Raw genomic sequence first — 14,968 nt, 5'->3', positions numbered from 1 at the left:
ACCCAAGACCTTTCTGAAACACACACACACACACACTCACATACACACACACACACAACACACATTCAATACACGGAGCTTACCTTCTTTGTTGAACCTCACACATCATTCAATTCATTGACAATCACCACACAGTGTCCACATCTTATGTAACAATTTATGTACACAAACCATGTACTCAGCTGATAATGTACTTTGTTATGTAACGTCCAGCAAGTAAACAACTCCACAATGTCACTATTTTTATAAACATTTGGAGAAATACACTGTGAAGTTGAGATATGTCCGATTAGAAAATTTTCTTAAAATGTTTAACGATATTAAAATTGCTGTTGACTTCAAATACTTCCTGCATATGATAAACAAATGACGAAATAAATCATACACACACACACACATGCACACAAGCACACACACAGACACACAAGCACACACACACAGACACACAAGCGCACACACACAAGCACACAAATACACACACACACGAGCGCACATGCAGACATGCATGTACACGTACTTTATACTTGTATTTGCACATCTCGTATGGTTATGTATCAAAACTGGTCCTTTCCTGTAGTCTAAGCTTTATTGTGGGAGTCACCAGGCGATTCTATTCGCCTTAAGAAGGTTTAAGTACTTCACGGCCAAAATTAACGATGTAGCTGCAGCAGGATTTTTTTTTTTTTTCAAATTAGCGACTTCCGGTCCGAACGAAGTTGTGAAAAAGCAATTTCCTGTCCAGACGGTAAAGTGTCTTGATCGATATGGTCTGACATCTGTCGCGATGTTAAAAAAAAAAATAAATAAAAAATAAAAAATAAAATAAAATAATAATAATGATAATAATAATAATAATAATAATAATGAGGCGCTCACGTAGATGAATAAAATCACCTGGCGGCAGCCAGAATAGAAAGAGAAGAGTGTTTCCCTATACGAAAATAGTTAATCCCTTTACTGCCCAAGGGTTAGTCTAAGCTCACTGAAATCGTCAGGCATTAAGGGGTAATCACACTGTGCAAAATTTCCTCCGACATCCTACCTCCAACCTCCATTTGAATAATTAGAATATGACTTTGCTTACAGAAACCTAAGAACTTTTCAACAGTGTGTCTAACACTCATATAGGTTTACAATTTCTTAGTTTACCATTCAGCTTTACTATATATGACGTAAAGATAATAAATTTGATATTTGGAGATTTGAAAAATGAAATATTGTAACCGAAGTCGATTTTACTCAAACGAACACTCAACTGTCGGAGCTGGTAAAACCCGATAGAGAATTAATTTCATCTTTTTTTATATAATGAACCGTTGATCAAGATTGTTCAATAGTATTTATTTTGGCGCCAAGCAAAGAAAGAGGCAAAAGTATTTTGTTAAGAGAAAATATGAAAAATATTTTGTTAGAGATTCGGGTTTTTGTGCTCCGAGAGCTAATTAGATGCAAATTATTATTATTTTTTGTTCAAACGTTTCGTCTGGGATGGAAATTTTCTTCCCACAAGTGCTCAACCACAAGACGTCATCAACATAATCATCATCATCATCATCACCATTCTTTAACAGAAGTGTCACATAAACTTTCCGTTGAAAATGTGGATTCCTTCAGATAAATAAAATCACAAATATACACGTCTTGTGTGTGTGTGTGTGTGTGTGTGTGTGTGTGTGTGTGTGTGTGTGTGTGTGTGTGTGTGTGTGTGTGTGTGTGTGTGTGTGTGCGCGTGTGTGTGAGTAATTTGAGATAATTCATTCATTCATTCACTCGTTGTGGACGACCTCGGATGGGAATTCAAACTTGCGCTTCTTGACCTTCCCACAAGAGCTTGTTGACCTCAGCCACAAGGAAACTGTATACTTAGAAGAGAGAGAAAGAGAGAAAGAGATAGGAAGGAAGAGAGAGAGAGATAGGAAGGAAGAGAGAGAGAGGTTCCTTATAATAAAATGTCAGGAAAATCATACTGGGTCAGCTAAATTAAATATTACAACTCGTTTTCACAATTTCGAATAAGAAAAGTTATGGCGATGCTCTAAACATAAAATGTCGACATATCGAAGAAACGCCTAGAATCCTAGACTGTCGAACGTCGACATGACGTCATAGGGCCATGGCGACTTCGACCGAGACGTGGATTAAATTCCAAACGGTCTAGTTGTAGATCATGACTACAGAGCATGATTAACCAAGCGTTCATTTTACACTCCATAGAAAATAGACGCAATCTATCTGTAGTTTCAGCTCTTATCGGATGTAGGGCGTTCTAGAGATCAGTTACGCCAGTACACATGCAAAGATATATTTGAAAAATATTACCCCACATATTACCTTGTAACGAATAGCAACCGCAGAAATGAACTTGTAGACATAAATCGCTCCAACAGTGAAAATTATTTGATTAAGGATAGATAAAATACATTGTTAGGTTAGGTTAGCTTACGTGTGTGTGTGTGTGTGTGTGTGTGTGTGTGTGTGTGTGTGTGTGTGTGTGTGTGTGTGTGTGTGTGTGTGTGTGTGTGTGTGTGTGTGTGTGTGTGATTGTGTTTGAGCTATGGATATCTCGGAACAAGTTTGTCGAGATCAGCCACCCTACTCGTAAATATCAGTATGTAAATATAAACGTCATAAATGTATTACGGGCATGTATCACGGACATGTCACGGACACGTCATGGACATGTCATGGATACGTCACGGACACGTCACGGACATATCACAAGCGTGTCACGGACATATCACAAGCGTGTCACGGACATATCACAAGCGTGTCACGGACGTGTCACGGATACGTCACGGGCATGTCACGGACATATCACAGGCGTGTCACGGACATGTCAGTGACGTGTCACGGACGAGGTTTTATTTCGTCTTCTCAAACCCCATCACATAAACACACTGGCTTACGACAAACTATTTCACACAGCTAAAAGCGCTATCACACTGGGCTATATTTCCCCCAACTGTTGGAGCAAATTTGCAGCCAGTAGTTTTCAGGAAGGAATTCTGATTTGCTGGAGGAAGATCATTTTGCTCCGGCATATCAAATGACATATAGTGTTGAGAAAACAGAATAGGTTGCTATAGTGATTTTACGGCGGAAAAAGTGCCGGAGGTGGTTGATACCGCCGATTAATCGGAGGTTGAAGGAAAAAATACCTTAACACGAAAGGGGAAGCATTAATCAGTGTTAAGGCCATTTGATATATTTACTAGTTTATTTGTATAATTTTGTTCAACTGAGCAAATATATTTTTCGTTGTTGTAATGTATATAAATCTATATACAGTAGTTTATTGTATAATTGTCGTGTTTTGTGGGCAAGAAATCAAACGTTTTTATTTGTTTGTTGTGTTTTGTGGGCAAATTGCATAGAGGCAATGATAAGAAATTAAATGTTTTTGTTTGTTGTGTTTTGTGGGCAAATTGCTTTGAGGCAATGACAAGAAATTAAACGTTTTTATTTGTTTGTTGTGTTTTGTGGGCAAATTGCTTTGAGTCAATTACAAGAAATTAAACGTTTTTATTTGTTGTGTTTTGTGAGCAAATTGCATTGAGGCAATGGCAAGAAATTAAACGTTTTTATTTGTTTATTGTGTCTTGTGGGCAAATTGCATAGAGACAATGACAATAAATTATAAGTTTTGATTTATTATGCCACGAGTCAAATTCTTAAGTATACGAGGCGTGGGCATCAAGCGCACGGACATAAACAAGATCGCGTTGTCGAGGATGACCTCGGGATATATAGAACGAGGTCACTGAGCAGAGAGACCCTCTTCATCATCTCGCTTCATTGAAGGTAACCCTCGATGGAATTAAATAATTTGACTGTAACCTTGCAGATGTCACTAGGAGTGACAATCTCCACTGGAAATGACTGTTAAACGAAAAGGTGGGGGTGACGTCATCCCAAATTTCTTTTAAGCATACGACCTATGATTTTGAGGTTCCCCTAAAATTGGGGCATCCCATTCTAGATGGAATATATGGTGAAACGTCTCTCGTACTCCCACATACGTACGTACACACATGCATATACCAAGGGCTTTTTACCCCCTTACAAGGGAGGTAGCCAAAATCTATAGGCATAATTCCACTCCCACCCGTTTCATATACGTGCGTGTAAAAATATTTATATATGGACCTGAACTTCCCCATAACATAATGTGATTAAGAATATACAGTTATTAACTGCGTTTGGTCAAGATGATTATAATGTAATTATCATAATCATAACCTCGTTACAACCAATATGGCAATCATGGCTGCCAACCGTACGTAACGATAGAAAAAAATACAGCGTGTGTAGGGATGACACAGGCTCGTGTACATATGTGCACATCTCCCGAATCCTATGTGTACATGTGTATCATGAGTGATAGGATTAATATTTCATCCCTGGAATGTATGTGATACACCACGGGCTTGGATCAAGTGTTGGTCCAGTGATAGACAGCGATTAACCTCCCAGATGAGAGCTTTGATATCATATGTGTATGCACTAACTACACGTCACATAAATATATTGCATATGAATATGAATATATATATATATATACATATATATATATATATATATATATATATATATATATATATATATATATATATATTGAGACATTCTGACAGGTTGACGTAAGTGTAGAAAACACAGGAGACTTAGTGTGAGTTTATTCCCGACTAGTTTTGTAGATATGCAGTATATTCATATGACGTGCAATGAGTGCATACATACATACATATATATGTATAAATATATATATATATATATTATATTATATATATATATTATATATATATTATATATATATATATATATATATATATATATATATATATATATATATATATATATATGTATGTATGTATATGGCATGTGAGGAAATTTGTGAGGGAACGAAACGAGCGAGCAGAGGGTGGGGATGGGAGTGAGTTTATTCCTGACTAGTTTTGTAGATATGGAGTATATTCATATGACGTGCAATGAGTGCATACATACATACATATATATGTATAAATATATATATATATATATTATATTATATATATATATATTATATATATATTATATATATATATATATATATATATATATATATATATATATATATATATATGTATGTATGTATATGGCATGTGAGGAAATTTGTGAGGGAACGAAACGACCGAGCAGAGGGTGGGGATGGGAGTGGGAGAGGGGTGTATCCTCCTACAGTAGTGAGTTTTTGCATTTCTTTTTAACTTCAAATAGTGCAATCTGGTGCATAATACTATAAATATCACTCCAGAACGGCAAAGAAATATTACGAGTAATAATTGCGAGCCTGTGAAATTTATTAATATTATTATTATTACTATTTTTTTATTTTTTTTTTTACAGGTTGGAAAAAAACGGAAATATGTCAGACCACATGAAAGCGTTCTTAAATTCGCGGAATTTCACGAAACGCGAAAATCACACGTCTGCTTAAGCAAGATCTATATACATGAATGCTACACATCAGCATGATTATACACTCGCAAAGAAATAGAAAATAAAAACATAAAAAAAAGTGGATGACAGTGAAGCAGAAAATGATTGTGCAAGATGCTCAACTGATCCTCGGGGGCAAATGTGTTCTGACTCAATGAAATCCTCTGACTAGAGCCAACGAGCTGGTCATTCCTCAATTCGTTCGCAAGGCCAAGGGGCAGTTTCGAGGTCAACCTTCAAGTACCACGGGCTGATGTCCTTCGTGTATATCATCTACCTTCAACAGAATCAAGGATATGAGACACACACACACACACACACACACACACACACACGACTCGATGGCGCAGTGGGTAGAGTTCCCGGCCGCCACTACGGCAGTCCGGGTTCGAATCCCGCCCAGGGCTGAAATAATTTCAGTATCGCTGCGCTGCGAGTCATTACTCCAACTCTCGTGGGCGAGGAGTTGGGTGTGTGTGTGCGTGTAAGGTCACAGCATTACCCATAGATCGGTCATATATGAGCTCTCTTCCGGGAGGGAAATAGCTGTCGATCACAAGTCCAACACGTGATCCAAGACCATGGTGAATCACACACACACACACACACACACACAGACAGACACACATATGTATATATATATATATATATATATATATATATATAATTTGTACATATATAAACATATGTATCTATCATGGGTACAGACACGAATATAGCGTTATGCTCTTATCCCCAGCATATTTTGTCTATTTTGTTCTTCATCTTTCATTCAATTTTTTGAATAATGATACATAAATCTCTTTCTTTGGCAGTGCAACAGCGGTCGGAGGAACGCGATGGCCGTGTGTTTCCATACGTGGCCCTTTATCTGGTCACAGGTACGTCACATCTAACACTACATGGCCACAAAATGGCCCAGATATGAATACAGGAATGGGATAAAATAATAAAGATAATAATAATTGTATAGTTTCGTAAGCATGTTTTGTATTCTATTACCTAGCCTGGTGCTCTATTCAGACAACACACACCATACAGGAATTTAAGAGCAAACTAGATACTGCGAGATACAAAGACGGGACACTACGAGCGTAGCTCCCTTCCCGTAAGATTCAACTAGTTGAATACTAGGTAATCACTCACAAACACAAATGAACATACACATACAGGCCCGAGATCGAGCTATGCTCTGGGTTTGAAAGCCGTTACTATCTCCCTTGTGCAAGGGGATGGTATTTATTTATCAACTTGCTTGTTTGTGGGCATTAGACGTTATAACGCGTCTGACAACATGTTTTAATCCTTCGTCTATTCAAATTTAGGTAATTTGAAATTATGGTGATAAAATCGTGTTGCCAGATGGGACCGCTATATTCCAATGGTGCAATTGTATACTGGACGGATGCAAGAAAAATGTACTTACATGTGTATGCTTGTGTAGAGCTTCAAATGGTATTTTATAGCCTGTTTCTCAAAGTTTATATCTTCTAAACACTTGTAGTTCCTTCTCAGTGTTGCTTATTTATGTATATTCTTGAACAATTTATACACAAAAAATATATTTATCTAAAATTTAGTACAACTTGCCAGTTTCGTATTTGTGCAGCCGAGCGTAGCATTTCATATTTTTTTAACTTTTCTCTTTTACGACTATCTTAACACATATACACACACACATATATATAGTATACATTTTTCTATCAAAGCAGAACACGTAAGAACATGAGCAATGCTTGCAAATATCATATAACTAATTACTCCATTTTCACTAACCTGTATGGTCATGATCATAATGTATCCCCACAGTTGACACTACAGGTATACTCATTTATCACTTACTTAGGCATATGTCCTTAGTTGTCTTTAGCTTGTTCATGAGTTTAAGCACTAGAATGTCTATGTTAATAAAGATCATATGAAACACGAAAGCCTATAGTAGCTATTGCTTCGAGAAATTGCCACACCACCCACAAACAAACTTTGTTTGATTTGAAGACGACTTCGTTCGTTTCCTCTTTGTGCAAAATTTAAATGATGAACTACAGATGGACATTTTTCTATTATTTTACCACAACCTGTTTATATGAACATTTCACATTGGTTATTATATATAGTGTTTATAACTTATCCAATCTAATAATTCAAAAATTAATATTTTTTTAATCGATTGGCCTATCCAAAGTCGTTAGTAAAGAATCTGAACGTAGCTTTGACGCCCAATCACGAAGGTCTAAATTTGATTCAGAATGAGAATTCATGTGAGGACAATTTTTTTTTTTTTTTTTCGACATAGAATTAGTGACCTTTCATAAAGAAATATTATGTGTAAGTCTTCATGACGACCAGGATTTTTTTTTATAAGGATAACCGTGTTTTATATAAACTGCGTTGACACTCGTAAGGAATATTTTTTTACTACATTCTTCCACATCAAACATTTAAAAACTCATGGCAGCCACAAAACTTTAAACGTTGACAATTTTCCGCCAACAACAGTTGCTACATCTATGCATTTTGTCACAAATAATAAGCAACACTACAACACTCTACGTGCACATCACAGCGCCTAATAAGTGCACCCAAATTATTGTAGTTTTTTACTTATGACAAAATGGGAAATGTAGTAAATGTCCTCGGCAAAAACTCATTTAATGTCAACGGTTTTGTATCTGTCAAGAAATATTTCGGGTCTGTGTAAATAATTTAGAATGGTTCATTGCCTATACATTTTCTTAATAATAATAGTCATCAACTGTTAATCTTGTGATATTTAATTCTACATAATTTCTTCAATATCTCAATGAAACTCATTTTCAATAATTCCTCATTTCTTCATGTAGTCTTTCTTCTTCACATTTTATCATTCAAAATCGGACCTCAAAATAAATGTTATTTGAAACTGGTACTTTTATTTTCTCTTCAACAAATGCAGGCGACATGCTCTACCCCACCCACGAAGGTGACGACATGGTCAGTCGACTCATCGAAGAATTGACCCGGCTTGACCTCGTCCATGACCTCTTAAACGCCAGAAACCCATCAGTCTTCTCATTAAACGATTGTCTTCACCCTCGCCAGCACAAGAAGGTAAGCAGGACAAATTTGAATCGAGGGCTGAAAATGACGTCATGTCGTCTGTCTCGGAAGTGTAAAACAAAATCCAAGAAGGTGTCTTTTTACATCGCGTTTTAAATTCTAAATGAATGGCAATGAAAGAAAGCTAATGGGAAAAAATATATTGTTCTTTCTTTTATCCATATATCTAAAATATTTATTGTTCGTTTATTCATCTTTTTCATATGTGTGATCAATCATAACCTAACCAAGCATCACTTAACCTGACCTACCCTACATTAATCAAACAAAATATGATGTTCAATAGAATCCTCGCTTTGGGTATTTAATATATAAAATTTATTTAATCAATATTTTAGGGACTTTAACGTGGCGGCTTACATGGCATTTCTCATTAGCATGCTACTTGCTTTTGCTATTGCGTTTGAGTAGAAACGACTTCGGTTACAATGTTCTAGACTTCCGTAAGAACATCTCAACAATGTGTCTAACATTTGTATAAAATCTCTTTGTTCGTAATTCAGCTTTTCACAATATGACGTGAGAGTAATTCGACATCTGAAAATTTGAAAAACAAATAATTGTAACCGAAGTCGTTTCTACTCAAACAAAGTAGTAAATATAAGTAACTACACAACATTGTTTTATGATTGGAGATTAATCTAAAATTTAACGGGTTTTTTTTCTACTATTTTAGTTAAATATCTCTTTTGCCATTTATGTGAATCCATCATCTCAGCCTGATATTGCCTTTAAGAGTAGAAACAATGTCTTTCACCAAATTACAATCTATCTATATACCAAGGGTTTTTCCCCCTTACCAGGGAGGTAGCCAAATCAAAAGGCATATACCCACTCCCACCCACTTCACTCCAATCCACCCATTCCACTCCCCTCCACTACCCTTTCCCCCCTTTTTCATCTTAGCTCCTTGTGGACGACGGGTCATCCCTGTATCCCGCCTACTTCCTTGGATCAGAAGCAATGCAGCAGGACACAGCACATCCACAGCAAGGCCGCTTCATTAATTCGGCGATCCTCCTCTCCGTCCCCTCATACAGAAAAGAGATGACGGGGTGGGGGGGAATCCCTTCTGGCTGCGTCAATATATCATTAACACATAACCATTCCCTAAACCCCCACCCCCCACCCTTCCTCGTATCACAGTATCACCTATACACAGCCATTCTATACTCACCCGTATCTCCTGCCTTCTCCCTTTCTTGCTCAACAGACATTCTCCCTCTTGCTCCACGTCCTCTTCACCCCATCCATCCATCTCAACCTCGGTCGTTCCCTCAACTTCAATCCACCCACCTCTGCCTTCCACGCCTCTTTTACTAATCTTTCTCCCCTCATTCTTTCCATGTGTCCAAACCATCCCAATACTGTTTCATCCACCCTATTTTCCATCTTATTTTCCACCCCAGCTTTCCTCCACACCACCTTATCAAATTACTAAATGTAATTGAGGTCATTGTTAAAGTTTATAGTCACCCCTAAAACAATTGTTATTTTCTTTCATAAATTTTACATTATAAGAGAACAAAAAATTGGACGAATGACTATACAACTTATAATATTCGGGCGCTGAGCGGAGGGATTAAGGGTTGGAGACAAGATTTGGACCAGGAATGGGGTTAGAATCAGGGTTAAGGATATGATCAGAATTAGGGTCAATAATGTGATTATAATTAAGGAGAGGAAGGTTGTGATAGGTGACCCTATTTCTAAAAGTATCAAGAGAGGAACTACTAACTACATAAGATGGGAGAAGATTCCAGTTTTGGATGCTACGGAGGAAGAAAAAGGGATTAAATATGTAAGTGCCTCCCATGCTTTACCTGTTCCTCCTCCACCCACAGCCAAAGAGACGCTACAGCGACAACGAGACTCTGAAGGTGACGACGAAGGGAAGAAAGAAGCTCTCGATCACAAGCCTCCTGATGGCGATCCTCCCGATCTCTTCCTCTTCGTCCTCGTCCTCCTCTTCGGCCTCTTCGAGTGTCTATCGACCGCCGGCGAACAAGGTAATTCAAACAACCGTACAACATTCGAAACTGTCTCCTTCAGACAGATGCAGATCTAACGCGTCAGTAAGGTATTGTGTGTATTTCAGTGTACATCGCCTTTCTCCTCATAAAAGTGATTTTTGTCAACAAAATTTGTAAATGAGATATGACAGGTCATGTTTGAGTAGTACAATCTCACACATACAATAACAACCATTGAGATATACAGACATAATAATTGTTAGTTTTGAATGAATAGATAATAGAGATAGGATGCACATGAAATTTTGTTTCAAACAAAAATACTTGGCAAACTAAATGATTGAAATGAGCGTGCGTGCGTGCACACACACACACACACACACACACACACACACACACACACACACACACACACACACACACACACACACACACACATCCCGCCAAGGGCTGAAATAATTTCAGTATCACTGCGTTACGGGTTGTTACTCCAACCCTCGTGGGCAGGGAGTTGGGTGTGTGTGTGCGTGTAAAGTTACAGTATTACCCATAGATCGGTCATACGAGCTCTGAGCTCTCATCCGAGAGGTTAATAACTGTCTATCATGAGCCCAACACGTGATCCAAGACCATGGTTAATCACACACACACACACACACACACACACACACACACCAATCAGACCACTCGTGCACAGATTCATTGATCTCTGACAAACTTCTTCAGGGTACAACATTGGTGTTGGTCTGGACGACTTTACACCGTTCCACTGATTTGGTCCTCTACGGTCCCGGATCCGTCCTGAAGGACCTCTTCCCGGCCGATTCTGTCACCACTTGCCGGACGACCTACCCTGACCTCGATTCCCAGGCCACCCCGGCCAAGAACGACCCCCACAGCGTTCTGGCGAAGCTTGAGGCTCAGCATTACGCCGTCATCGTCAGGTAGGTCCTACGTTCTCAGAGATTCTCCGTAGATATTTTAAAAGTGCCACCACCAATGGAACGGCTACACGATAATAATATTCATTTATTAATTTATTTATTTATTCATTTATCTATGTATCTATTGTATTAATTTATTCATGTACTTATATACTTATCTATTTATCTATTAATTTATCAATTTATTCATTATTCACTTACCTATTCAGTTATGCACTTAGGTATTTATTCATTTATTCATTCATTAATTCATTAATTATTTTATTTATTCGTGTAGTCATTTATTTATTTTCTATTTAGTTATCTATTTTCCTGTAGATACTAGACGTTTTTATCCAGTTAAAGAATGAGCTAAGGACAATCACCCCACCCCCACACCTTCACGAGTTTAGGACGTCGGAGATGATCAGCTCCCCGATTCGAGTCCCTGGTCCGGGACCAACATTTCTCATTGCCTTTATCAGTCACCACTATATGTCCACTTCTTCCTCATATCGAGCTAACAACCAATAATTGCTCCATCTCCTCCCCCTCCTTCTCTTCTTCTTTTCCTCTTAATCTTCCTTCTTCTTTTCCTTCTCCTTTCCCTCCTCCTCCCCTCCCTTTTTTCCCTATCTTTTTTCCTCCTCCTTCCTCCTCCTCCTCCTCCTCCTCCTACCCCTATTCATGGAGACCGTAAAGTGTAAATACTTTGAAAATTAAAGGTGGCTAATCTTACTGGAATATGTTTTTAGTACTTAACCGAAGTCAATAATAGCCAAAAAAAAAACTCTCGTTTTCTTTTTATTGCAATTTGAGATCACTGATCCTATCCACAAAGCATCTGCTACAGCCATTCTCGTAAAACCTACCCATGGCGCCATCTGCTTCACAGTGACGTCAAAAATTACGTTCATTCTTCATGTATTGTCATTTGTTCGATGAATAGCGATCGTGTCAAGTGTCGTAGGCTATTTAGTATAAAATTTAGGAATTATGAAAACGAAGAAAGAACTACTGAAGAAAATACACGATTGGGAAGAAAGTAAAGAGAAAAGAGGTGGAGATTAATGGTATATTAACAACATATAGAACTTAGAGAGAAAGGCAGAAGAAGAAAGTTTATGATAACCGCCTAGCAGTAATGGTATTATTCACGTACATAACATATACAGGGAGCTCAATGATGGTGCTAGATTCTCTTACAATAAGACTAAACGGCCTTTTTTAGCAACATTATGCGAAATAAATTATGGAGATAAGATATTTGTTTTAAAGATGGTTTTCGTGAAAATAGATAACATTACAAAAGAAAAAATGCAAAGTTGTTCCTGGGGTTAATGGTCACTGTTTAATTCTCAAACGCTCCATTCTGATTGAAATAGTCTGTCGTCTTCCAGAGCAAAAACGTTAAACTTGTGACATTGGGTCATGACGGGCCACAAGCTGAATAAAAACAATACAAATGGCATTGAATTTTGGTAGATGGATTGAGTCTCTGCCTTTCAACATTTAGAGGCCATCTTTAACTCACAGAAACCAGAGATAGTTTCTATAAATTAATTTCTGGATGACGCCAGGCGATTTTATTCAGCTGTGGGGACACCCCGCGCTCTTTAAGAATCGAAAGTGACTCTGGGCCTTGATGGGTTCCCTAAATATTGTCCTTCATTGTTGGGAAAAGCCTTTGTTCAGTAATGGACTCCGAATGACTGATAACTCATCCATCGATTGACTTCTTTGCAGATCCTCCTGGGTGGAAACAGACTCGGGTGCCCTTAAAACACAGTGGCTCTTGCACTTCCGAAGGGGAGGCGGACGTCTGGGCCACGGCGGAGGCACGCTGAGGGCGACCTTAGCCCCGAGGAGCAAGTCCATCTTGACCTTGGCTTCCGAATCACCCAATAAACCGGCCTTCACACTCAAGCGTGTGCTTAGTATGCTACTCTGAGGACGAAACTAGAAGGATGTGGTGGAGTTTAAGCAACACTAGGACCTTTATTTCTCCATCTTCCTCCACCTCTTCTCCCTCCCCCTCCTTCTTGTTCTCTTTGCATTCCTTGTCCTTCTCGTCCTCCTTTTAATCTTCTCCCTCCCCTTCCTCTTCCTTTTCTTATTCCTACTCATCTTACTCGTTTTCTTTGTCTTCCTCGTTCTCTTCTTCCCGTTCCTTGTCGTCATTCTCCTCTTCCTCGTCCTCCTCCTCTTCTTAATCCTAATAATCTTACTCATTTTCTCTGTACTCCTACTTTTCCTTTTTCCTCATCATCTTCCCTTAACGAGAATAACAAATTACTTTGAGTACCACAACATCCATTCACATTTGCTGAAAATGTCCTCCGGGTCGACATGACGTCATATCGTCCGCTGGTAATCCTTTGAAAACGGTGACGTAATATATATATATTTTTTCAAAACTGATACCGTTAGACGGTTTTATTCAGCTGAGCGGGGCAGGCTCGAGGCTAAACGGGGTCTCGATCAATTAAGATCCCATTCTCTCACGGGTCCACATCTCAGCTAAATAAAATCACATGGCGCCAACAGAAATCCATAAGAAGCGTTAATGTGATGAAGAGGCGAGAGCGACGCTGCAGTAGTGTGTCTGAACCCAAATAATCTAACGTCTTTCTCTGTCAAAAGGAATCCTTCCCACCTCCATCTTATCACTCTCCTTCCTCCTCCTTTCTACTCCCTTCAAGGACCGGCAGAATGCAGGAAAAACAATGTGAATTTATTATATGTATATATATAAAATGTAAAAAAAAAATACAATATTTTACTATATATAAGGGATGTGTATTTTCAGATTTACAAATAAAGATTTTCCTTATATGTTGTAGTGTTCAAAGTGATACCCTTAATATGTCTTATTCTGGCTAAGCCTGTGGTCCCCAAAAGATGAAAAAATCGTTGAGGCTTTAGACAAAATGAACTCTTAAAATGTTTATGTGTATTACCTTGTTGTATTTACCTCGTTGTATTTTACGGGAAGGGGAGCTATGCTCGTGGGGTCCCGTCTTCATATCTCATTTTATCTAAACTATTTTTAAATTCATGTAGTGTTTTTGCACACACCACTTTCTCATCTAACTTGTTCCAACTGTCTATTACTCTGTGAGGAAAGCTGTTCTTTTTCAAATCTCTTCTATAGCTGTCTTTTTTATTTTCTTTCCGTGTCCTCTAGTATTTCTGTCATCCCATTTTATCAGATTCTCTCTATCAGTAATTTCTATGCCTTTCATGATTCTGTAAATAGCTATCAAATCTCCTCTCTCTCTTCTTTGCTCTAGTGTCTGTAGTTCAAGTTTTTCTAGTCTCTCTTCATATGATAGTTTTGAGAGTGTTGGTGCCAATTTTGTAATTGCTCTTTGTATTCTTTCAAGTTTTTTTATACATTTTTTTGTACTTGGTGACCATATCGTTGCTGCATATTCCAATCTTGGTCTTATCAGGGTGATTAGGATTTTCTTCACCATTTCTTCATCCAGGTATGTA

At 38.0% G+C, this 14,968-nt stretch overlaps 2 protein-coding genes across 3 annotated transcripts in view; one reads left to right on the top strand and one right to left on the bottom strand.

Moving 5' to 3' along the window:
• Positions 1–7,443, bottom strand: part of LOC143019488 (uncharacterized) — a 97,297-nt gene extending 89,854 nt beyond the window's left edge. The window contains exon 1 of one of the 2 annotated variants that reach the window (XM_076175127.1): positions 7,318–7,443. The gene's annotated coding sequence lies outside the window, so the exon portion shown is untranslated. Of the gene's footprint in view, positions 1–6,901; positions 7,034–7,317 lie in introns of those variants that run through there. The other variant, XM_076175129.1, reaches the window with a different exon arrangement.
• Positions 1–14,305, top strand: part of LOC143019489 (uncharacterized) — a 90,336-nt gene extending 76,031 nt beyond the window's left edge. The window contains exons 2-6 of the mRNA XM_076175131.1: positions 6,291–6,356; positions 8,411–8,565; positions 10,419–10,583; positions 11,274–11,491; positions 13,217–14,305. Coding sequence (XP_076031246.1) covers positions 6,291–6,356; positions 8,411–8,565; positions 10,419–10,583; positions 11,274–11,491; positions 13,217–13,421 — 809 coding nt within the window. The 3' untranslated portion in view covers positions 13,422–14,305. The remainder of the gene's footprint in view (positions 1–6,290; positions 6,357–8,410; positions 8,566–10,418; positions 10,584–11,273; positions 11,492–13,216) is intronic.
• The last annotated feature ends 663 nt before the right edge of the window (positions 14,306–14,968 follow it).

Source organism: Oratosquilla oratoria, chromosome 37, assembly GCF_046742065.1.
Source record: "Oratosquilla oratoria isolate Oo_2021 chromosome 37, ASM4674206v1, whole genome shotgun sequence".
Taxonomy (NCBI): Eukaryota; Metazoa; Arthropoda; class Malacostraca; order Stomatopoda; family Squillidae; genus Oratosquilla; species Oratosquilla oratoria.
The sequence above is the reverse complement of the archived record's forward strand: the minus strand, read 5'-3'. Positions and strand labels throughout refer to the sequence as shown.